The sequence below is a fragment of the Gavia stellata genome, chromosome 21 (assembly GCF_030936135.1).
Source record: "Gavia stellata isolate bGavSte3 chromosome 21, bGavSte3.hap2, whole genome shotgun sequence".
Lineage (NCBI taxonomy): Eukaryota > Metazoa > Chordata > Aves > Gaviiformes > Gaviidae > Gavia > Gavia stellata.
The window spans coordinates 5,852,410-5,877,132 of record NC_082614.1 but is presented as its reverse complement, the minus strand read 5'-3'; the positions used below and the strand labels follow the sequence as shown (position 1 = coordinate 5,877,132).

At 38.8% G+C, this 24,723-nt stretch overlaps 1 protein-coding gene across 1 annotated transcript in view; it reads left to right on the top strand.

Moving 5' to 3' along the window:
• The window catches only part of CABIN1 (calcineurin binding protein 1), a 119,271-nt gene extending 97,049 nt beyond the window's left edge, over window positions 1-22,222 (top strand). Inside the window, exons 34-37 of the mRNA XM_059827911.1 lie at window positions 6,400-6,691; window positions 18,123-18,287; window positions 20,134-20,360; window positions 20,860-22,222. Of these exons, the coding sequence (XP_059683894.1) occupies window positions 6,400-6,691; window positions 18,123-18,287; window positions 20,134-20,360; window positions 20,860-21,003 (828 nt within the window). The 3' untranslated portion in view covers window positions 21,004-22,222. The remainder of the gene's footprint in view (window positions 1-6,399; window positions 6,692-18,122; window positions 18,288-20,133; window positions 20,361-20,859) is intronic.
• The last annotated feature ends 2,501 nt before the right edge of the window (window positions 22,223-24,723 follow it).

Here is a 24,723-nt window from a genome sequence, read left to right as displayed (position 1 = left end):
ACTGAGGTCTTGTTTTCTTCTTTCACCAGTGTTTCAGTCTTCCCAGTGCTGATGATGGGTAATCACAGCCTTGTACTGAAGAATTTTAGGGGATTATAGGTGATGGCTTGCTGTATGGGGTCTGCAGCTGGAACCGCACACAACCTCACAAGCAAAGTGCTCAGATTGACTCTGGAGCATCAGTCTAGTGATATGACAATCTCTATGTTGGACCTTACAGTGAATATGGCCATTTTATTTGGAACAGGAAAAATTGTCTTCTGTGAGTGAAGCTAGAGGGCACTTCAGTGGATTTTTCCCCTTCTGCTGTGGAATGCAGTAAACACTGCAGTGACATGGTCTTTTAGGCTTTTTTCTTCACGGAGAAAACTTGAGAGTGACTTGTTGGAACTGCCTTGAATGTCTAGAGCATTTTCTTCTTGAATTCTCACTTCAAAAAAAAAATCCACAAAACAACAAACCACCAAGCTGTTCTCTTCAAGAAACAGCTAAAAGCCTTCTGTAAAGGCACTTTGCTGGGGATGGGAAGAAATAAGTAAAATATTAAATAATTAGAAAATAATAATCTCTAGTTCTATCTCATGTGGTTCCCCCCCCTTTTTTGTTCCACCCACATGCTGCTAATTTTCATCCTTTCTTCCTGCACATCAAGACGTCAGCAACTGCTTACAGAAAAAGTTGTTTTTCCTGAGTTGTCTGTATGCTTTATTAATGCAGCAAAGATGACAGGGAGGGGGAGGGAGGAGGTGGGGATAGGGGGGACGAAAGGACAAGCTCTTTCCTGGTCTCACTCCTACCAAAGGGTGACCATTTTGTTCACTGTTGCATTTGCCAGTTGCCATGGCATCCCCCTCTCACTCTATCCTGGAGGTGTATTTTGATATAATTAACAGCTCTCCTCCTTCTGTCTCCTGCAGAAAGCAATCATTAAGTGAACATGAAGGAAAGAAAAGTCACTTTTTATCTTTTACTTTGTCTACCAGGTTTTTCTTCCTACTACCTTATCTCTCTTAGTCCAATAATGATGTTTTTGTGTATGGAAGCATTGCTGGAATATGGCTGTCTGTGTAGAGCAGGACATTAAGCCCCTGCATGCATTTGTATAAATGGAGGATTTTGTTAGGCTGGAGTGCAGTTCAATCCTATGTATATAATCCTTCATTATTTTCTGTATATAAAACTGTAATCTTAGGAAATAGAAGGTTCTTCAGAATCTGGATCATGGATATTGCTGCTAGTTCTAACGTACCTTGAAGAAAACTTCCAAATGAGATTTCTTTCAAACGTTACTGCAGAGAGATTCAGGAAAAAATAGGAATAGGCATAGTTTAATTAAAACACACTATTGAACAGAAATTGGAGTGGTAATGTTGTGGAATGTGGCTGGCCTGTTGTTCAGCCAGTTTGTGTGACAGTTTCTGGGCTTTGTGGTGATGCGCTGGTGTTCTTCTAAAAAGGCACACCTTCTCGTTAGGTGGGTTCTGAGCACTAGGGTGCTAAACTCAGGCATGGGAATAACTTAAAAAAACAAGAAAATGTTATGTAACAGTTGTGGTGCCAGCATCTTTCATGAGGAAACTTCTGTTGGGAAGACCGTCGCTTTCCCTTTCTATGGAACATTTGATGGCTACTTTTTCCCACGGCCTCCAAGCAGTGAGCTGTTCCAGAAGTAGTATCAGTAAAGTTCCTGTAGAACTTCTTTGTTTTTCAAAATGTGTTTTGAAAACAACAATAAGTATGGTGAAAATAAGCCAGGTTGTCTGGTTTATGACTTCGCAGATCGTCTGTGAAGTAAAATTTTTCTTAAGTTTTATCTTAATGCTCAGTTTCTTTTTGCTGCTGCTGTTGTCTCACTACTGAGGTGCCTCACTGGGAAACTATATTGGGAGCTAATTTTTCCACTAACATCTGTGAAAAAATTCTGCACTTTTGCTGCTACTTTTCTTGGTGGAAGGCTGTCCCAGTGCTGGCTTTCTTGCATTTTCTTCACTTCTTTTTATGTCAGCTTTCAGCATGGGAAGGGTTTGTCCATAGCCTCCATGAAACTGAATGAACACCTTGAGCAGAGGAGTATGCTGAAGTAGTCGAGGTTTTAACAAATAAGGAGACTGATTTTGTCACCTGTGTAAGTCAGAAATAGTCACAATTCACACAAACATAGGTGCTAATTACTCATTTCAATTTCAGCTTTATACAGACTTCATAGAAAGCACATTTTTGCTAAGTATTTTCAAGAAGAGCAACTAAGATAGTGGATATTTATGGAAGTAATGGACTGTTTTTCTCACCATCTGTGACATGTCATTTGGATATTAATAAGCCTTAAATGTTTCTTCCATCCACTGTGATAGTATAGTAGTCAAGACAAAAATAGTACTGCATACTCTTCAGTACCTCATCTTGTTTTTAAAAATCCAGAAGGAAGTCCAATCTTGACTAGATGAACCTGTAATTACAATGAAAGACAGGAAGAAGGCAGATAAAAGAGTTTTCATCTTATTTCAGTTATAAGCACTTGTTTTGTAAGTAGCATCCTCATCAGTGTAAGAAAAGATTCCTTTCTTCTTGGTGACTAAAGCCACTTAGTAATAAAGCTACTGTATTTCAAATGCAGTGGTGGTAACAGATGCTCAGCACGTTGAGGTGGATTGGAGAGGGGGAAGGAGAATTTCTGTAGTTTTGACTTAGTGCCACAATAAAGTAAAAACTAAAAAAAAAATCTCCTAATGAGAAACCACATAAAACATCGGTAAAGGATTGTCACTGCTTCTCATTTTTTTTACTGTATGTTTGTGGAAAATAATCTTTATTATGTCTTACTGCTGGTACAGCAGTAGAAATAGATGAACATAAAGTGCTTCTGGCAAATCCAAGACTTCCTGTTAAGAGTTTTTCTGGGTTTATTTCTCTTATTTTACAAAGTCTTGTGTTTTCCTGGAGGCAGTCACCTGCAGGATGATGAAATGTGGTCTCCTAAGTCTTTAGTATAGCTAGTGACGTTGCCCTGGCCTGGGTTTTGTGAGTAGCATCACTTACTGATCAGAGGTGCTGGAATTCTTGTTCCTACACTAAAACCAAAATCTCTTAAAGAAAAGAGCATGTGCCTCACTGTGGTGCTTATCTTAGCTTTCTGTTTACAGCTTTCGGGTATTCTTCAGTTTCTGAGTCCAGTAAAGCGTATGAAGCAGGCTTAAATCCCTCTTCTTAGGGCTGCGTGAGTTGCAGAATACACAGTAGCCAAGGGTGGGATTTTTAATGCTTTGACTATTATTTTGAAGATAGCTTTCTCCTCCTCTTTCCTCCACGCCCCCCCCCCCCCCCCCCCGCTTTTGAGAAAAGAAAGTAATTGAGAGGGGTTTTTTTTCTCCTTTCAAGGTCTCTCTTTCACTAGGTTGAAAAGAACCTGTCTATTTACAGAAGCATTAGACAACTCTTCATCAGGTCACATCTGGAAGGTTCCCTTTAAACCCATAAATATGAAAATCTTCTTTGGTTGCCATTCTTTGGTATAAGGTTGCATATTTAGACATTATTTTACTGATGCAGAAACATCATATTAGTTTCAGCTTTATTCTTTTGTGCAAATAAAATATTACTCTTTTTGAGGCAGGTTGATTCTCTTAAAATTAAAAAAAATCTTGCCCAAACCCCAACTTCACCTGGAGGAATCAATTAAAAACAAAAACTGATTTACTTTTTTTGTCCCTGATACAGCATCTTCATAAATGAATAGGGTTCCATCTGTGTATACCAGTAAGGATTATTTCATTCTCAGCCTTTTCTCTCCGTGTGCTTGATCATCTACAGCTTGCAAGAAGGCCTTCCTCTTTTCAACATTTGTCACTGCCTCCATTGCAGAGTCAAATGTGTGGTGGCCAACCACTGGGATTCTACCTGGCAGCCAGTTCCCGGTGGTATTCCTCAGAGACTTATACTGGGGCATCATCATCTCTAATCCCTTGGATGATGGGATGAAGTGAACCCTTAAGTGAGTTTGAGTGACACCAACTTGGAGGGCATGATCAGTATGCTGGAGAGCGGGGCTACCGTTCAGAGGAACTTCAGTAGGCTGGAGGATTGCATTGACAGGAACCACCTGAAGGTTCAACAAAGAGAAATTACAAGTCCTGCACTTAGGGCAGAATGACGCCTGTGCAACATAAGTGGCTGGTGAACAGCTCTGCCAAAAAAGATTTGGAGCCCTGGACGAGAGGTTGAACGCCTGTCAATGGTGTGCCCTTATGGCAGTGAAGTCCTAGAGAGCTGGGTTGCTTCATCCTGGAGAGGGGAAGACTAATGGAGGGTGGGGGGATGGCATTGCTGTCTTCAGCAGAGAGGAAGGAACCAGATGAGAGGCACCATTTGAAGTTGCAGCAAGAGAAGTTTGGATGAAGTGATAGGAAAAAAATTGTTCACTGAGAAGGTGGTAAAGCACTGGAACAGGGGCCCAGGGAGGTTGTGGAATCTCCATCCTTGGTGATATTTGGAACTGGGCTGGACACGGGCCCTCAGTAAGCTGATCTAACTTTGAAGTCAGCTCTGCTTTGAGTAGGAAGTTGGACTAGAGACCTCCAGAGGTCCCTTCCAGCACGAATTACTCCATGATGATGTGCTCCTTCTCTCACTAATCATTTTTCTTCTGAGTACCATCCAAATATTGCTGAGTTACTTTCCAAATGTCCTCTTTCTGTCTGTGGAAATAGCTGTGCATTTTTATAGAAATGCTGTTTGAGATGCAGATCTATTTTTAACAAATAGGTACCTAACTAGTAGTACCTTCATGTATTTCTGCTGAAAAAATTTTGGATACAATACAAGCACAGAAATGTCAGGTTCTCCATAATGTATTATGTAAGTTAATGAAGTGCATGGGTGTGAAGGTTTTTCCCTCTAAATCACAGCTGAAAGTATTTCCTCTAGTGATCTCACTTCTGGCTTAAGGCTGTCTTCTGCGGTTCAATTTCCTTCAGGTTTGTGTGATCGCATTTGTGTGTCTTAAGACCTTCAGTTTTGGAACTGATGCTTTAAACATCAGAAACTTCCTGCTTTCAGAGGCAGAATAGACCCTTTTTGATCCAATATGGTAACTGTTGTGAATATAGCTGCTATGGTTTTTTTGTGTGTGTGTGCCCATAGAATCTGCCAGATTTTAATCATATGCTTTTTAGAGATTGATTGATTAATCAAGTTCAGGAACTTCAAAAATACATTCCACCAATTTTAAAAAAAAAAAAAAAAAGTACTTGTGTGCTTTCCACCTTTGCATTTTAAATACGTATTTTCTCCAGCTGAAATTTACTCTGTTCATTCAGTGAAATTCTGCTGCCTCTTCTGGCATTGTAATAAATCTTTGGTCATCTAGGATATTAGGGCCCAATTTGATTTTACATTTGACAGTAGAACTCTCTATTTCTATTTCAAACACTCATACTCTATCACCATGGTTAAAACGAGTTTTTCTTCATGGTAGAGGTATGAGAGGTAGAGGTATGAGACAGACAATTAAACAGTTGATTCCATTCAACTGTATCTTTTCACGGTCCAGTAAGTCTCCATTAAATGAAGACTGTAAAGAGCATGAAATAAATGCATTCTGTGGCCTCACAGGCAAGAATACTTTATTTGATTGCTGAGAAAAATTATAGAGAAGATACTTGGTTTTATGGGTACTTTTGTTCCCTTCTTGGGTGAATTTATGTCAGCCTTCTACCTTCTGTCTGTGTAATCAATGACACTGCATTAAATTCTTAGCTCTGGCTTTGGAGAAGAGCATTACTCTTGGTGCCACTGTTACTTCTGCAAAGGCAACAGATCTTCCAGAGCACTGTCCCAAGTTGGGTACCAGTGTTACTCAGTTCTGCAGTTACTGGGAATTTATGATTTGGGGTTAGCCTGATGGCTTATTTTACGAGCAAATACATTTTTCTGCTTTCTCCATTTCTTCTCGCATCATTCGCTAAGAATAATTTCTTTTAATAATTTGCAAATTCTCTTAAAGCACTGCAGATCTCTTTGTTCAGGTCAGGGGTTTGTCAACATATTTTTAAATGAAAGAAATGTGTTTCTGTTCATAGGAGTTTGTAATTCATGCTTAATACAGAGTTCAGGAAAGTATGTTATGTTGTGAGGGATTTGTTAAATAAAGCATCGTAAATGTGAATATGAATAAATGTTCAAGTGCTAGTTTGATAAATAGACCACAAAGAACAGAAAAATAATCTGTAAAGGAGAAAGATTTCTTTATAATAGTGATTGATTTTATATTCACTTTTGAGAGAGTGTTTTCTGTCTACAAAAAGTTGTACTGCTTACAGTTGTCACTGAAGCAGGTAGCATATGCAGAATTACTGGCACGTATTTTTCTCACTGTCTCTGCCTGTCCTTTTTTGTTTTATGTAGTCCACAGGAGAAACGCCCACAACCCCAAAGCATATGAAGGACAACAAAGAGAGCTTTTTCCCAGTAACGCCAGCCATGCTGCATCCTACCCCAGTGAATCCAGACACTGTGACTCCTGAAAATCTCCTGAGACTGAATGATCTGCATTCCAAATCCAAACCAGCCTCTTCCTCTTCATCCTCCTCCTCCTCAGCATCTTCAGTACCTCCATCCCAGGAGTCACACAGAGATACTGAGCATCTCCGGAGTCAAAATGCAGAGACTGCTCCCAGCATGAGTGATCTCGCACGTGGTAAGTCTCAGGGAGCCAGAACATTTTGACCCCCTCTAATCATTTTGCCAAGGCCACATGGTGAGTCAGTGCCTGAGTTCTCATTCTGGCCCATTTTCTGTTCACTAGACCACATTCAAAAGGCTACACAAACAGAGCTTTTTTTTGTCTTGGTCCTGAATTGGGCATATCTACAAAATTCATACATATTTTAATTACTAGGCTAGATTAAGAGCATGACCACTGCCTGTGTAACTTGCATGTGAAATCATGGAGTAGCAGCCTAAAAATAGTCTTTTGTTTTAAATAGAGAATTTAAGTCTCTAGTAGCATAAAAACATTTGGTTTATTTTCTTCAAAGAGGTGAGGATCTAGTCCTTTAAAATACCTTAAACCTTTTTAAAAAGTTAGAAGTGATTGCAGTTGAAATAAACTGCTGGGCAGCCTACATCTGACTTACAAGTGCCTGATTAACATAATTAGATGCATAGCTATCACTGCCCTGTATACAGGCAGAGATAACATAACACTGTGAAAATTCCAAGGTTCTACATGGTTCATAAAGTTAGTGTATCATCACTATTACTTTTCACGTTTGAGAAAAGAGGCATCTGGCAGGACTGGAATGTTGGGAATATATTATTTATAGCCCTAGTATGGTTATGTGCAAGGTTAGAGTATGGAAAAGGATTGAAGAAACAGAACAAATGTTATTTATTCTATAGCACGATTGTGTGATTTGTTTAGGACTGTGTTATGTACTTGGTCCTATACAGTTTGTCTAGATGAGGAAGGAATTAAATGAGTGCCATCTTTTTCTTTACTGCTGTCATGGCAGGCTGGCTTGTTAGCAATAGTCAAAATCACTGTGCAATGCAGTACTGATCCGCTTTGGGGAATGAAGTAAGAATTTCAGACTTGTCTTGGGTGCCCAAAAGAGATGGTTGTGCTTATTTGTGGGACACTGCCCATGTTAAGGTGGCAGAGCACCTGCCATAGCCTGTACTTTTTTGCAACCATAGCAGGAACACTGTCTGAAAAAGCATCTGCTGCTACTTGTGCTCACTCCATCTGTTCACAAGCTTGGGCCCTAACACTACTCACAAAATGCCATAGGCAAGTTCATAGGAGCCCAGATAAAGTTATGAATGAACCATATTCATACAGGTATTGTGGAAAGTGACAGATGAGCTACAGTGGAAATAGTGCCCAGATTTGAGAGGCTTAATGGTGTGTAGTATTAGTTAATAATGAGTAGACTCTGATCTAATCTGGATGTTTCGTTAATCTGGTATTGTGACTTTCTGAAATTTTTCTGTATACTTCTGGTATTTAATTTCTTTCCATATGTAATCAGCTTTGGCATCTGAATGCACATAATCATCTGAATTCATCAGCAACGAAGAGCAAATTAGGGAGAAATCAGTTTTCCCAATTTGCTAATCTCTGAGTACAGGACAAAATTGAAATTTAACATCCAATATTAGCAGTTGCATTATAATCATCTAATTTTTCCTTTTTCACAAATCCAGGGAGAGATTGTCTTGGGAGGGTAAGAAAGGAAAGGGGAATGATAAGGAAGGAATGGTTTAGTCAATGGGTAAACCACATTTATTATTGTCCTTATGAAACTAAAGAATGGAGTTGGATGGTGTCATAAGATACCTTGGAAGGCTTGTTCAACAGGGAGTAATTCAGGTTTGTGCCTAGACAACAGGGGAGAAAAAAAATGAATCCTCTGTGAAGCTGCTGTACGCTTAGTAAGGAGACTGGTGGGAATGACAATGCAGATAAGAACTCACGCATTCTTTTGGTTTTCAAACAAAACTCAGGAGCATTTCTGACGTGCTTTCCTCTCTGCAATTTCCCAGGCCACATTGCAGTGCTTGGAAGGTTTATTTTAATCTTTTGACTTCCTAGGCTTTGTTAGGGTTGTAAAGTTATATATTGTTCGTTCTTCTTTCATGCTTTCTATACATCATCTTGGTTGAGGGAAATGGAAGGGTTAGCTGCCAAAATTATACCCCTGAAACTCTGTCTGAAGATCAAGAAGCACTCTCTGCAGAGCTCTCATTCCAGTGCTGAATGCATGCGTTGTATCTGGCTTTCTGGCTCTCAGACCTACCTGACAGGTCATTTCTCTAGCTGAGAGAGACACCGATTACTGCTGTGTCCTTTCTTTCTCTTTTCTTTTTAATTCTCCTTCCTCTGCATCCACCTCCTCTGAAAAGAATTATTTATAATTCTGTTATAACCCTTTTTCACCTGCCTTTCATTAGCTGTGTTTCTGTAAAAACTCCTCCCATTTTTAGAGTAATCTGTTTTCATCTTTTTTGTCTCTTGTCACCTCCTCCTATATCTATTTGTTCACCTGGAAGTATTCCACATCAGAGAGTATTAGCTGCTATCATTTTCTGTGACTTCACCCAGAAAAAGGAATGGCTTTCCAAGAAGTCCACCAGCAAAGAGATGATAGTGGTAGTTTCAGCATGAGAGCTTCCTTTGTTTAGGCGTAAATGTACGTGGGACTATTAGCTTTTGTGGCTCAGCCTAAAATTTTCTCTGTGGAAACTAAAATAGGACAATTAAAATAAACCCTCTCTTGCCTGTCACACTGTTCCAGTATTATACTGTTCTAAATTGCTGAAAAATCTTGACATTTTCTTTTTCGCTGTCCTTACTCTAATAATGATTCTTATAAGGAATGAACAGGAAAAGATTCACATCTGAGTTTTGATACCAAGAGAAGGTTTTTATACTTGTAATTACTTAAAGTAGTATGTTTTGCTTAAAGCCAGCTATTTACCAAATTCGAATATAAAATCAGAGTAGAAGAGTAACACTCTCCCCCTCCTCCCGCCTTGAATTCGTGTCCATTTAAGGCCTAAGCATTTCAATATAAAAACAAGAAGGTCATGATATAGCTGTCCAAACTTAGAAATACAGAACTAAGGAAGACGGTTTTTTCTGTAGTGTGCGTGGAAGCTGCACTCCATAAGCCATGTGAATATCCTGCTATAATTTCAGATGTTTGTTATCTAGGCACAACAGGGCAAGTAGAAGTAGAAACGTATTTCAGCCTGTAGAACTTTTAGACTTTCAGAAACACAAGAAATAAATGCAAGTGAGGACAGTTGCATGGAAAGGTTAGTAGCGCTATTGTAATAGTGAGCAATGAAGTTAAATTGTTTAAGTGTGTGTAGGCAGCAGCGGACTCCCTAAAAGACATATGTTCAAAATAAAGAGGGTTTTGAAGTGGTAAGTCCTAAGAATTCAGTAATGATATTGTAATATAGCAGTTCATCCTGTAGGCTTTTAACTGGGTGTCAGAGTCATAAGAGTACTTTTCCCAGAAGTTTGCAGCTTAGTTTATTTTAACAACTGATAACATGCCCTTAGGTTGATACTGAGTTCTCAGGAGACTGAGGCAATTTACGTAAGGGAGAGGGAAATACTGCAAAGAATTTGTCAACTCTATAATTTTGCACTGACAGCATCTGTCTTCCTATTAAAACAGTGCACGGCACAAGTGTTCACCTTGATTCCTCACAATTTCTAGATACCCAAACATCAGTGGACATCCACAGTCCCTGTTCCTATCTGAGTGAAATAATGGAGATTGTAGGTTGTTATCTTTAGTTGAGTTTAACCACATACTGATCTCAGTGTCTTCTGAGTTTGCTTGTCATAAATTTCTAAAGACAAAACAGAGATTTTAAGGGCCTGTAATTCAGTGTACTGAAAACTTTCTGCTTACACAAAGTGCCCAAAGTATTTGGCCCTGTTGGCCGTGCCTTATTTTTAACTATGGATTTCAGTTCAAGCTTTCAGGTACTCTTTAAACAACTGGAAGTAGTAACATTCAACCCTCTTAATTGCAATCAGTGTCTTACCTTGTTTTTTCCGCTGAATTCAAAATCATGCTTTAGAGCACAGAGTTGATCTCAACAGATGGCTCAAAAAAAGCTGAAACACAGAAAAGGTTAGACTGGCTGAGGACCCGTGGCCTCATGTGAGCCCTCTTTGTGTTGCAGTTACCTGGGACGTGGGTTCTCTCTTAAATGCAGGTGTTCTTCTACTCTGTTTTCTTGTGTCACTTGTATGCCACTTTCATTGCTTTATTCTTCATTTCCCATGTTGACTTACCCTGGTTTTCAGCAGCTGTCTTCCTCAGTTCCCAAGGTTGAATTCCTCCAAGGCTTTAAGAACTCTTCTTTAAATACTTGTAACCCCATGCCTTTTGTACCACCCTAGGGTAGAAGCTGCTATCCACCTGTCAGAGGCTGCAAAGTCACTAACAGAAATGGACCAGGCTGCCTTCAGCTGGCTCTGCATCTGCTCTCGCTGATCTCTTGCTGCTTCAGCCTCCTTGGCATTGGTATTCTCACTTCCCCTTGTCTGATCCTTGCTTTTCATTAAGCTTTTTATTTTTCACAATGGGTGCACTCTGAAAACAACTTCACTGCTGAATGTCAGCAGGGGGTTTCCTGTTTGTGAATGACTTCTTAATTCCTTTTTGCCTAGTCCTCAGACAGTACCAGTCAGTCGTGTCTTTCTCTCTTCCCTTTGGAAGTACGCTGATTTGTTTTGCTACTACAATTCATTCCGGAAGAGTTTTTCAGTACACTTAATGTCTATTCCTGATCTTTACCCTTCAGATTTCTTAAGTTTTATTTATTCAATCCAACGCTGTGCAGAAAATCCTTTGAAATTAAAACTGTCATCGTTCTTATGTACCCATGTTAGACCAGTAAGAACAAACAGGACAGCAACAGCAGCTTCCCAGCTGTGGCCTGTGAGGTGATGGTATGTAGCCAGGGGTTTAGTGCAGGCTGGGCAGGCTTGTGGTCCAAGAGGCTCCAGCCCAGTGCACCCGTAGATCCCCCTGAAAATCCCGGGGAGTCACTGGCCTATGGATATCTTACACTAATGGAACACATCTTCTGGAGACCTTTTGTAAAAAGATTTGTAAAAGAACATGGTAATGATGCTATATCATTACAGTATGTTTCAGTTTCACTAGTTTTAGATTACTGCCAGCAGCATAAAATTTACATACATTCCTACACAAATGAAGACTCAAGAGAGATCTAGTTGTAAGCTTAATGCACAGGTATTACGTTACTTACAAAGTTCTTAGAAAATTGTGGGTGTCATTATATTCTTTTAAGAGATTGTTCTAACAGCTGCTTTTGCTGATTTGCATTGTGCTTAGCTGGCTGTCAGGTCAGAGAAGGAAAGGTCTACGGCTTTCACTAGATACCTAGTACATAAAATTGAGAAGCAGTAGACCACAAATGAGTGACTGTTAACTATCCACAGGTGTTACTATGTGATGCTCTCCAAATGATGTGTGCTTGCTGAGCCAGATATTAAAACACAAGTATCGATTAGCTGTATTTTCATAATGCCATTTGAAAGTTCACATAGTTGAATATCAACCTGTTGTCTTCTTGATATAGGCCCATTATTTTTTTTAATTGAAGTTTTCTTTTGTTTTAAAAGGAGAGAAAGAAAGTTAGTATTGAACTTCAGGGCTTTACCAACATGCATGCCAGCTTTCTACACCTCTAGGAAACTTGGTAGTGGCAGGAAATGTTTTTGGACACAGAAATTCCTCTATCTCTGCTGTTAGACTGGCCCCAGTGTGGCTGTTACAGGGACCTGGTAGCTTGGGAGTTAGTATGGGCCAGGGACTATTTTCATGAAGCACTTTCAGAGCAGCCACCTGTTTTAAGTTTTACTCAAATTAATGGTGCTCTGTGACAGCTGACCTTGGCTTTAGGAAGCAATTTGGGGTATGTCTCATATAATTGTACAGTAGACTCTCTGTTCAGAACCCTAGCGATAAATATAGCAGTATGCCATGTTATTACAGTGCGAACTTCTGTTCACCAGACTGCTTGAATTTCTTTCGTTTCAGGGGGCAATAGAACTTGTGTTCTGCAGTTTTTTGACTCCAAAATTACTCTGACGCTTAACTTTTAACACATGGCTTTGTGTGTCAGCTTTGAATGTAATTTCCTGAATTTGGCATTTCAAGTCAAATACTTCTTTCTACAGCTATGACTTTGCTAGTGTTTTTTTAGAAATAGATTTCATGGCAGGATATTTGGAAAGAATTTGGAGAAAGAAAATGTGTAAGGCAAGGGTACCAAGTATACCTACTGCATCCCATGATTAACTAAATAGTCTCACTGCCTGCTGTGGTGTAGTATCTCATGGCAGATACAATTTGAGGGCTAATGCCCCCGTTATTTCTGGAGGTCAGCATCCTTAACCAGACTGTGTTCAGCTGAACCACCCTGTGTTCCAGTGCAGTCTTTCCATTGACTTAGTAGCACAGTGTGTGAGGAAACTCTGAGCTCCTTCAAATTGAAGCTTTCCATGGCCTTTGCAACTGCTGTACAGGGAAAAAAGCTGTATTAATTCCCAGCGCTCTGGAGGGTGAGGCAGATGGAATACAGAAAACTAATTGTTTTTACATTAGCGCTGTTCTTTGGAAATGTGGTAAGATATTTACTCCACTGTGTCAGGGAGCAAAGCATCAGACCTATTTCCATCACCATGAAAAAAACCAGAGTTATCTACTGTGTATCGTGAATTAGTAACAGTTCTGTGAACTGTTGCATGTACTGTGAGTGGCCATTAAAATACAAAATAAATCATTTGTTACGGGGGCTAGTAAAGTAAGTATTTCCTAGTTTTTGCAGGCACACAGAATTCAATTTTTACTCTTTTGAAGTGGTTGGAAGGCAAGGTAGTACAGATTTGCTAAATCATAGTGATGTATTTTCAGGGTTTTTGTCTTGACACACGGAACTGTTGGGGAAGGTGTTTTGCAGAGGGATGAAGGCAAGTAGTGCAAGTGCTTTATTTAAGCACTTGAAGCTGTTGTCTGTTCATTTCTCCAAGCATTTGCTTTTGAAATCATGTTAGTATTCTGTCTTGGAGTTCAAAGCTCAGCTCCTTCCTTTTTCCTATAATTAAATGATGTTTTGTGCATACACTGTAAGTTTCTTGTATCCTTTAACATATCTGTGCTACAATAGTTCAAACTGCTTCCCTCAGAAACTGGAAAACATTTTTTTCCAGGTGCTAGTCACATTTTCTGGGCTTGTCTTTCAGTTGTCATTTAATAGGTTTAGTGCATGACTAAAGGATTTTTTGAAATTCCACGTAAAATGTTTTGTAACACCGTAATGTCAATGTCGCATACCTGACAGCATGACAAAATCAGATGATTAAGTGTACAGTGCAGTGTGGAGAGACCAGAGCAGCTGTTTACTGGTTATAGTACTACTGCTTTTAAACTTTCTCCACATCTGCACATTGCTAAGTGAATGTTTTTGACGGTGTTATTTTAAACACATCAGAACAGCAAAGTAAATTGTCTTGGTATAAAAACAGTTGCAGGAGTTGTTGTATAATCTACATGTTTATAGTGTGTGGATCTATGTATATAGTGTATTCTCTGTATAAAGAGAGACCGAGAGAGAGAATATTAACTGTGATGAAGTCATGAACCCAGGCGCCCGCTATAGGCATCTGCAAACACTGGTTACCCTGGCAACAAGTGGAAAGAGGTTGGAGAGGAAAGCTGGAGTAGGTTGTTGCATTGAATTGTTTTCAGCTTGTTTCTTCCTCACTAAAGCAGGGAGATGTTGAAAGGTATGATGTCCCTCTTTCTATGTGTATACTATTTTATATGTATTTAGACAGTCGTTGGGAAAGGGAAGGCTAAAAAAAAAATACTTGTAATTCAGCTCGATTGGAGACAAACTTTTCAATATAAATAATAATATGCATTGCAAATCTGTGGGTTTTTTCTATGTGCTTAATTTTTGTGTGTTGCGTTGTAAGGTGAGAGTGCTAAATGGATCTCCAGACTACAGTACCTGTCCCATCTTCAGCCTTGGAGACAAGTGACTGTTGCATATTACATCTTCAGAAACTGATTTTATTTTAAACTGGGTTTGTAGAGCTAATGTTTGAAAACCTGCCAGGACAATACAAGTACTAGGTCTTACCATAAGATTTGTTAACTGATACTAAATCTGAGCTTCTGAACACCTTCAAAATGTGCTGTAGTTCTATTCTTGTGCTCTTACACTTGTGCAGAATATTGTGGCTCATGAGTTAGTGGAGTCTTTACCTCCCTGGGGAAAGTTTTTATTAGAAAAACTAGGACATTATGTTCAGGGCTATAACAGCATCTTCCACAAGACAAATATCAAGATACTCTCTTCAGAAATCTGTTTTAGGCAAGTAATAGGAGGTCCAACTGTGTTTCTTCTTGATTATCCTTCTCTCTTTTGCCCTTCTTATCTGTAATGAAAAAAGATACAATAAATACCTGTGCACTACATTAAAGTATAAATAGTATAAATTATTATGTATACACCTTAAACAACCAATTCTTGTAATTTTCAAGAATTTAAAAAAATATTTTGTTCATTAGCTTTATTTTTACCGTAGAAATAATGCCACTCATGTGACTGTTAAAAAAAAATTAAAAATTGCATAGTCCTAAAAGAAAAAAGTGTATGACCCAATCAGGGGATAGAATTCAGTCACTGTGTATTTAACACCTCTGACAGCAAGGGATTGATGAACAGACAGTGGTTCTTGATTTCTCATGTACTGAAAGATGCAGCCTAATAGAACATTAGCAAGTACTGTTTCCAGAAGTGCGGTGATAGAAATACACACTTAGTGTGCCAGACTCCTGCCCTTTCATTTTCATTCACTTCTACATGAAAAAGGGCTGACACATAATTTTATTAAAATTAAATCTAATTTTATTATACTACAAGACTGTATGTTCAAAACTAACAAAACCAAATATGATATGGAAGGTGGAGATGCTTATGAGTATGCTGATTGCTCATAAAAGAACATAGACGGATATCAGTCTTACAGCATCTTCCTAGAAATAGGCTGCTCAAAAGAGCTTTTGTCAGTGGGGCATAATTTAGTTAAAATAAAGCACAGCAAATCACTTAAGCAATGATATATCTCACAATTAAACAAAGAGTATAATCAGCATAAGAGGTAGAGTTTTGTCATTAAACAATAATGCAAATCAGAGCTTTTACTCTGAATGGTGAACTAATAGGTCCTAATGTAATTTAGCAGTTGCGTACATACAAAACTGTTCTCAGTTAGCAGTATAGTTGAGGCTGTAGGATTTGCAGTTTATTTGTATATAGTATTGTATCTGCTGAACTAATTCCTGGGTTTGTATTCTTGGTTAATAAGTGGATAAGAAAGATTCTGTTCGTATTTACCCTAGATACCCAAGACTGTAAGTTTGGAGTGGTGGAGTATGTTAAAAATGAATTGACTTCTTAGCTGTCTTATAGGGTAATGTTCTGAAATCATCATTTTCATCTTGCTTTTCTTCAGATGTTGATGTAATGTTTCTTTCTATCTTCTGATCAGGTGTCTTGTAGCCATTTTAGTGTGGGAGTCTTCTGGGTTTAGACTACAGCTTATTGTCAGACGCTAGCACTGTAATGGGATACGTGTATATTGGCTTCAGGCCACGTTAGGGCTGATCCTTCTTCATACAGTCTCTTGTACTTTGCCAGCATGTGGTTAAATCATACGTGTATCTCTTATAAAGGGTAGGCAAATACACAGAATGATCCTTCAGCTATCCTCTGCTGCTTAAACAGGGAAACAACGAATTACGATTTTCCTGGTCAAGATTCCTGTAGTTTAAGTACTTCTTTCTGTGTTCTTTTTAAGCTGATTTGGTCTATTAATACAATATATGTATAGATGCAACTGTTATTTTTGTACTTCCAATGCTGTATTTTGAAGTATCCATAGAGAAATGTGCAAGAGAGTGCTGAGAATGAAAACTACATTCTTCTGCATTAGACCTTTCCATTTTGTGCTTGATAGTGAGTGGAACATCACAGAACAGAAACTGCCTGTGATTTGTGCTGTAGCATGTGACCTTTCCTTTTCGGGAACTATTGGAGAATTCTCTACAAGCAAAATCATTTATCCTAAGGCTTATATTGGCTATCAGCTAGAAGTTTAGGTGATGGGTTCTTTCCTTTACCAATGAAAACTAGTGGATGAAAGAACTTACAGCCTGCTTTTGTAAGCCTTTTTTTGTACAAATTATTCAAGAACCGTAGAAAATCTAACTCGTTAAAAAAGTTGCATCTTTCAAACTGCATTGATCTGACTTTTACCAAGCTGTTAAGCTGTAATGTTGTCTTAATCATTTTCTGCAAGGGGAACTCTCGTACAGGAGAATATTACCATGGTAAACTCCAAGTTCTTATCTACACTGATGAAGATGGAGAAGTGTTTTCAACACTTGAGGGGGTGGGAGTATTTTTCCAATGGGGAAAAGTTGAAATATATATTCTTTTTTAAGACATCATACTGTCAAAATCCTAAATTAACTTAGAGCATGGACATATAAAGAATTTTAGAGCAAGTTTGTGACTATACATTGCATCTGCTGGCCTGTGATAGCTGCCTGTGCACACCTTAGCCTGTCTAAATATAAGGTGATTCAAATTAGAGTAGACAACCCTTTGTTTTTGAAGGATATCTTCATTTTTATCAAAGACTAAGAGCTTGTTTGTGTGTCCATAGCCTTGAAAGGCTAGCTGCTGTTTCAGTCTGCCCTTCCCAGAAAGGGCATCATAGCTCTCTGTAGTTCAGTGAAAATTGTTCCTGTTATGTACAATATTCAGCACAGTGTGTAAGAAAACTGGTTTAACACTGCATTAAATTAAAAGCAGGTACAGCTGGTAAGTAATAAAGAGATTGTACAGATGCATACACGGATTCTGAGTTATAAACATCCTAAGTTCTGGAATGGCAGAAGGTGGGAATTTTAGACTAATATATATATAGAGGTACAGTGGACACATCAGTGAAAAGTGGGTATTTAGTATAACTTGATAGTGGTTTCATAAAAAACAGATTTGGCCCTGTTACTGCACGTTCACAGTAATTAATCTTACTTACCAGTAAGCTGCACTTCAGTGTAGCATGTACCTGTGGTTGCAGATCAGAGAGGGACCCGTCGATCACAGCTGGCTCATTATTAAGGGTGATGGATTTGCTCAGCATGTGTGGCAGATGTTTCAACCCTCACATCTCCAAAGGAGAATGGTCAGTTGCATGTGTTTCTCTTGCAGATGTGCAGAGATAACAAAGTGTCATACACAAGAATTTCTTTTGCTTTTTAAACGGCATTTACTTTTTTTAAGAGTTTGAAGTGATGGCACCAAGTATGAAAAAGTTGGTATTGCCATCTTAGCTTGCCAATATTTAATTTCACTCAGTCATTTTACGGTTTAGAAATAGAGCAAGGGTTAAAAAAATTTTCTACCAGTTGGTTAGACAGCAAAAGGATTGAGGCTTAGGAGAGAGATCAGGATGTCTCTTAATCTGTGAATTTATTTCATTAATAAAGAGGAAGAAGAGCTTGAAGTGCCTTTGGAGGGGCTTGGATTTCAGCAACAGGAGTCACGGCTTTGTCAGCAGATGAAAATGGCTACTGTTGCACCATCACCAGAGCCTGTTTGCTGGCAAGTGGAATCGGTGACCAGCACAAATTCGGGACATGTTTGTACCCAAGGTAGGAGCTTTTTGTGCTTCAGAGAATTCTGAAAATGGGTGGGTAGCTGCGGATCAGTCTGTAGGGATTGATTGACTGGGTAGTTGTGATGCATATTCATCAAGTTGTGATGCATATTCCTCAGTTTCTCTGCCTGCCTTCCAGTCAAGTATTCCAAAGCTTAGAGGCATTCCTGGCAATGTCCCAGCTTCCTGGGAAAGTGCCTTGTGGTCCCTAATGGTTATTCTTCTTGGTGCATGACTCACATGCTAAATACCACAGCAGCAAAGCCAAATAAATAACCTCCCAGTACCAGGCTATCATGCTAATATAGTTTGTGCATCCTTTGAAGTAGATTTTTTTCTTTAAATTGAGATCTTACATGGGGCAATATGACAACACTTTGGATTACACTATTGGAATATTTAGCAGAAGGAACCGATTTTTCACAAAACCTGACTCTCTCAGTCTGAGTAAACATAAAAAACAGCATTACAGCAGTTAATGCTTTCTATCCCTCCTCTGCCCCCTTCCCAAGAGAAGTAGGAGCTGGTGTTTTAATTGAAAAAATGTAAAACTTGGTATTTCAGGCAGGCATAATCTAGATATTCATGTTTGGGGTATCTCATTTTTCCTTATTTGTGAGAGGCAGATTATCCTGTGTCTTGATTACTGCAACATTTCTGGTACTGTACTCTGAAATGATTGGCTGCCCATGGAGATGGGTCACTGACCGTGATAGAAAGCCGTGCCTCAGCTGTTGTGGCACTTCTTACATTCTTGTGTACAGTTGAGAATGTACAATTCAATTTTACATCCCTTAGTAGTTAGTTCTACTGCTGGTTGTTTTCAGGATAGCATCTGGAAGCTGGCATTTTATTTTGCTGTGTTTAAGTGGCCATGTCAGTTCCAGAAATCTGCAAGAGATGGATTTGACAAGACTGAATCTGAAAAAATGTATCTGAACACCTGTCATTATTATCAGTCTGAGATAGACTCTGGTATTTTCATTCATATAACTTTAAAAAAAAAATAGTTTTGACTCCATATGAAGCAGCATTATTAGTAAGAAATCAAGAAATCTCTTTTAACAAATCCTCAGTTTTTAATGCGAAAGCATTGTCTGCTACTGGTTATTGTTGTGTATGTGTTATTTTATAATGTGATAGTGCCTAAGGAAGGGCCGGCTCCCTCTTCACTTCATGAGATGAGCTCTGTCTGAGGTAGTTCATGTTGTAAAGACCACAAGCTGAGACACTTGGGAATTATGTGGAAATGATGCTAACTAGTGTGGCAGACAGTGGCGTGAGCACACCAAGGAGGTTCTTATGGCAGGATTTGAAGAGAGTAATGAGGAAATTTTGACAGGTGTTACCGTATATTTTTCTTAAATTGTTGAGGAGTTGCTGTCTCAATAATTAATTAAAGAGGTGACGCTATGGTGGAGGAAATTAAGCCTTATAAGTAAAGTTAAGTAGCTTTATTTGTTGCATTACGGAGTGGAGAGGCAGTTAGAGAACGCAAAAATAAGATGATTGCATCTGAAACAACAAGTGGGAAAATGGTGTTTGCAGTAGCCTTCTAATTAGAAGTAGATGGGTCAGTGCTACACTTCCACTTGTCATGCTTGGTCAGACTGAGTTTCTGCTGTCCAGTAAGATATTTTTTTTTTTAATTATTACTGGTTTCCAGTTGTCATTATAGAATCCTGAGGCACTTTCTTCTGTTTCTGAGCCTTATTAAAGCAAGGCTTGAAGAAAGGCCTTTTGAGCCAGCCATATGTCTAACAGTGAACTGTTCCCTCTTCTTTGACATCTGAAATCCTAGATAGCTTCTTAACATGTTTTTCTTATTATTTTCTGTTTAGCCTCCAGTTCCAAGCCTGAACTCAGCTCCAGTTCACAGACTTTGGGAAGTCAGCAGAACAAGACAGATGGCACCCGAGTAAAAACTCGCGTTCTGCCCAACATGCCAAAGCTTTTCATACCTTCATCTGTCACCAAATTTCCACCTGAGATCACTGTCACTCCACCCACTCCCACCCTCCTTTCTCCAAAGGGCAGCATTTCAGAAGAGACCAAGCAAAAATTAAAGGTAATAAAAGGGAAACAGTAATTTCTTAGATTATTGTTTTTATCTTAATTCTTCCCTCAATAAAATACTTGTATGAAAGGAGCAACAGTTCCTGTCCCCAGTTCATAACCAGAGATAGAGTAAGTAGTGGAAGATGATGCTAGCTGTTACCAGCAGGAGCCAGTTTTAAAGGACTGGTGAAATATTGGCCATGGGTGAAATCATAGGTGTTCTAGTCCTTACCCCTTTTCTGAGGGAATTAGAAAGAATTACAAAAATGGGTGAGGGACCTAGTGCAGCCATTGCAATTCTTAGGTTACTGGAAGCTACCAGAATATTAACGGTGGGGAAGCCTACTGGTAAATGTTATGTTGTTTCACATTAGGATGCCGTATCTTTTATAGAAGTAAGAGAGCTATTGAATGTGAAGGAATAGCAACCAGTTGGCTTTTACCCCTGTGATCATGGGTTTATCCTGACTATTTAGCAATATATTCTCTCTCTCTCTTTTTGGGATCAGTCTGCTATTTTGTCTGCTCAGTCTGCAGCGAATGTAAAGAAGGAGAGCCTTTGTCAGCCAGCTTTGGAAATCTTAGAGACCTCAAGCCAGGAGTCCTCACTGGAAAGTGATACTGATGAAGATGATGACTACATGGACATATGAATGAATTCTGGCCATCATCAACACCACCCATATAACCATTCTTCTTGTTGCCGGCATCTCTGGCAGTCAAAACATCTTCGTTGGCATTACTCTCCATTTAATCTGCATCATTGTGTTCTTCACTTTCATTACCTTTGTTATCACCACTACCACTTGTATTGCCTTCAAAATCTTCGCCATTCTCCCCATCATGGTGCTTGATGGAAAGAATGATTGTTTACCAGGCAGTTAATTAATTTGGACCGTGCTGGTTAATTAATTTGGACCATGCTGTCACCTTTAACTTCAGTAAACACAAGGATGTTTTGAGCTGCAATTCGTATCTCTCTACTGTTCCTGCATCTTCAAACCAGAGCCTTCAGAGTCACTCCAGTAGCTCTTTTCTCTGGCATTTTCTTCCTTTTAGTTGTCTTTTTGCATTTTCCCCACTAGTTAAGTTTTTCTCCCAATAATTCAACAACCTAATGTCTTTCTAGCCATGCCACGATTAGTCCAACAGCCGTGAATGGAGTAGGAAAAATTTGCTGAGCTGGTAGAGGTTTTAATTGCCTCGAGACAGTCTGTGGCATTGTTGTGGGGCAAGAAGGATGAGCTGAGAGTCTGTCAGCGACTTGGTGCTGATGGGTGCTTTGTTGGAATTCGACTCGGTGACAATAGGCAAAGAACCAGCTTTTCCATGCAGACAGAGAGGTTGGCCTCCTGTTTGTGCTCATTTCACACCAATGTATGAGGTCCAGCAAAAATGGTCTACCTGAATGTTGGCTTAAAGAACTGATCTTTCCAGAATTGTCTTACAGTCCTTTCTCTTCGAATGCCTTGGACAAGCATTTTGAATTGGGGGCTAAATGATATTTTTATGGTGGTATTGAAAAAACTTGGAAGATTTCAATACCATTTCAGTAATGTCTGTTTTTTACAGAATGACACGAAAAGGTGTTTTTTATCTATCTGCAGAGGGACTGCTCATAGTTATTTATATGAGAAAATAATGGTAACAAAGATCCTTTTTTTTCTACTAAATGTTAACTTTGTAAAATAATGCAAATCATACAAAAAAATACATGTCACACTATATATACACACGTGTGCGCCCACACACATATATGTGTATGTACATATATATGTGTATGTATATGAAAAAAGAAAATGCATACAGCTTGCAACGTCGGATTTCTTTGTGTTTGGGGGAGGTGGTTTTCTGTAAAATGCAGAGCTTTGTATAAACTTTCGGGGTTTTTTTCTAATAAAGTTGAAATGTACTGTTGTCGCTGTTTGTCTGAGAGGGCAAGGTGCCATGGTTCTGGAAAAAGTACTACTCCTCCCTTCCTTTTATTTCTTGGATAAGAAGGTAGTGGAGGAAGGGGGTGGGGGGAAGCTTCTTCCTTTTCTGAAAACTGCCAGAGCTCTTCGGATGGGTTTGGTCTTGTGTGACCCAGAACCTGGGTCGGCCGGTGTTGCCAAGATTGCCTGCAGCAGGCTCACTGCCCCACTGGGACATGATCTGAATTCTTTTTCACCTATCTGAGTATTTTTGAACGCTGATGAACAATATAAGGAGTAAGACAACACATGGTGAACAGGATCACATAGAATATCTGGCTGTACGAATTAGCATTTAATCCATTATTACAGTGATCGCTCTCATTCACCGTAAGAACAGTGAATGGACCCTGGATAAAAAGAAGCAGCATCAAACTTTGTATTGCAAGTTTGTTCTCATATTCTGGATTATTTGTTTTGAATAAAATGTAATTTGTAAGCAAGTGAGCATGGCCATCTTGGGCATATTGGCAACTGTTTGTGTAACTTGCTCACTTACTGCAAGTGATAGGTGAGCTGGATGCAACTGATGTGGAAAAGATCAGGTAACTGAAGGGTAAAAGGAAGTGGGAATTTTCAATAGTAATATGTTTTCAGTGTTTGCTCTGTAATTTGGTGTAAGTTATTACAAAAACGGTGTATAGCATACTGTATAGTCATTGACTGGTAATAGGCTAAGGTAGCTTTAGATAATCAGGCATCATCTTTTTTTAGAAGATAGCACAGGAAAAAAGAAGTCGGCTTCTTATGAGAAATGGAACACAACTCAGAGGTTGTTCTAAATAGGACTCTTTCACCCAAATGGAGTAGACTACATAGGTTTTTTGGCTAATGTATATTCTTAAATGTATGGCTAACTTTAAGATCACATTTAAATTCTTAGGTCTGTGCTTCTAGCAGGGGTTTAATGTATGAAGACACAGCATTTGATTTTCTTAATTGAATTTGGTGACTGAAAACAGTTGTTTTCCTTTATTATTCTTAAGTATTTCTTGGCATTAGGCATTTTACCTTTTTTTTATTATTATTTTTTCTCCAGAGCTTGCTAAAATGCCTGATCTTGAGCTTTCTTTTGACTTCTAGTCCTGCTTTTTGAGAAGGATTTAATTTTTTGCTGGTTAAGGAAAGCTAGAACAGTAAGTGAAACTCTTGCTGTCAGCAAGAGAGCCGAACTTTGCTGATCGTCTCTAAACTCATTTTAATCTTCAAACTACACAACTATGCAACTTGTTTTATCCTTTATTCAAAACTTTTACCTGGTTTTCCTTTTTTTTTTTTTTTTTTTAAAAAAAATCTGTGATCTTTTATTCCTATTATGCTTTTGGGTAGCTCAAGGACTTTTTCTCAAGCTCCAGAAGTTACTGGGACTGAACTACACAGGCCACCTCCTTCAAATCCTGCCTTTCTGCTAATGACTAAATAGTGTGTTGCTCAGCTGTGGGCCATCTTCCTCAGTGGGTATTACTGCTGGTGTACGCTAAAGGAGCCCTTCTTCTATATGTGTGAAATCATCTCTCTGTAAGTACAGTTTATGTAGTTCTTCATTTCAAGGAGCTAGAGATGCCGAGATCACTGGATGCATTTACATACAATGTTTGTCTGAAGCACCATCCCTAAAGGTACTTCGAGCAAGAACTTCAAATCCTTACAAACACAAGTATTCACTTCATATGGCATCTTCTGAAGCCTGGAAATAGAATTTAGTGGAATTTTCAAGAAAAAAAAAAAGCCTTTTGGTAAAACTGCAGTTAGCTATGACTTTACTCGAAGTAATTTCTTCAATTTCAGTCTAATCCTAGTTGTAATAGCTTGAAATCCGAATATGGGCAAGGTCCAACTTACCAAGTTGCATATGAAATGTAAACTCAACGTTGATCTTCAGGATTTCCTGGGTAAGCATGGCTTCTGAAATCTCGGTGTTTACAGGTGTCTTTCTAATGTGCCAGGCAAATAAAAGGCAGCTACTGAAGTATATTGATTTTGCATTTTTCTGTTGTTTGGTTTTTCCCTGCGAAGCTATGGGGACAGGAGTGTCTGGTGCCTAAAGTAAACTTAAAGATAAGGTCTGTCACCAAGCGGGGTGAGGGGGTGGCTTTTACTTCCTTTTTTTTTTTTTTTTTTTTTTTTTCCCCACCAGTAACTTATTAAAAAGCAAATCCATTTTGGCTACTGAAAAGCCAAACTGTTAAGACTTCCAGGCAAATAACAAAAACGTTTTTGTTCCAAAGCAAATGGAAAAAGAAATTACTTTGAATCAGATGTTGAGGGTAATTTGTGGATAGTTAATACACTTTCTATGCTGTTACTGGGCATTGTTTTTGCACACGGTGAGACGTCATCTTTCACTGATCACCATTGTTAAGGTATACATACTGGGATTTGGCTGTGTTTAATGCAATT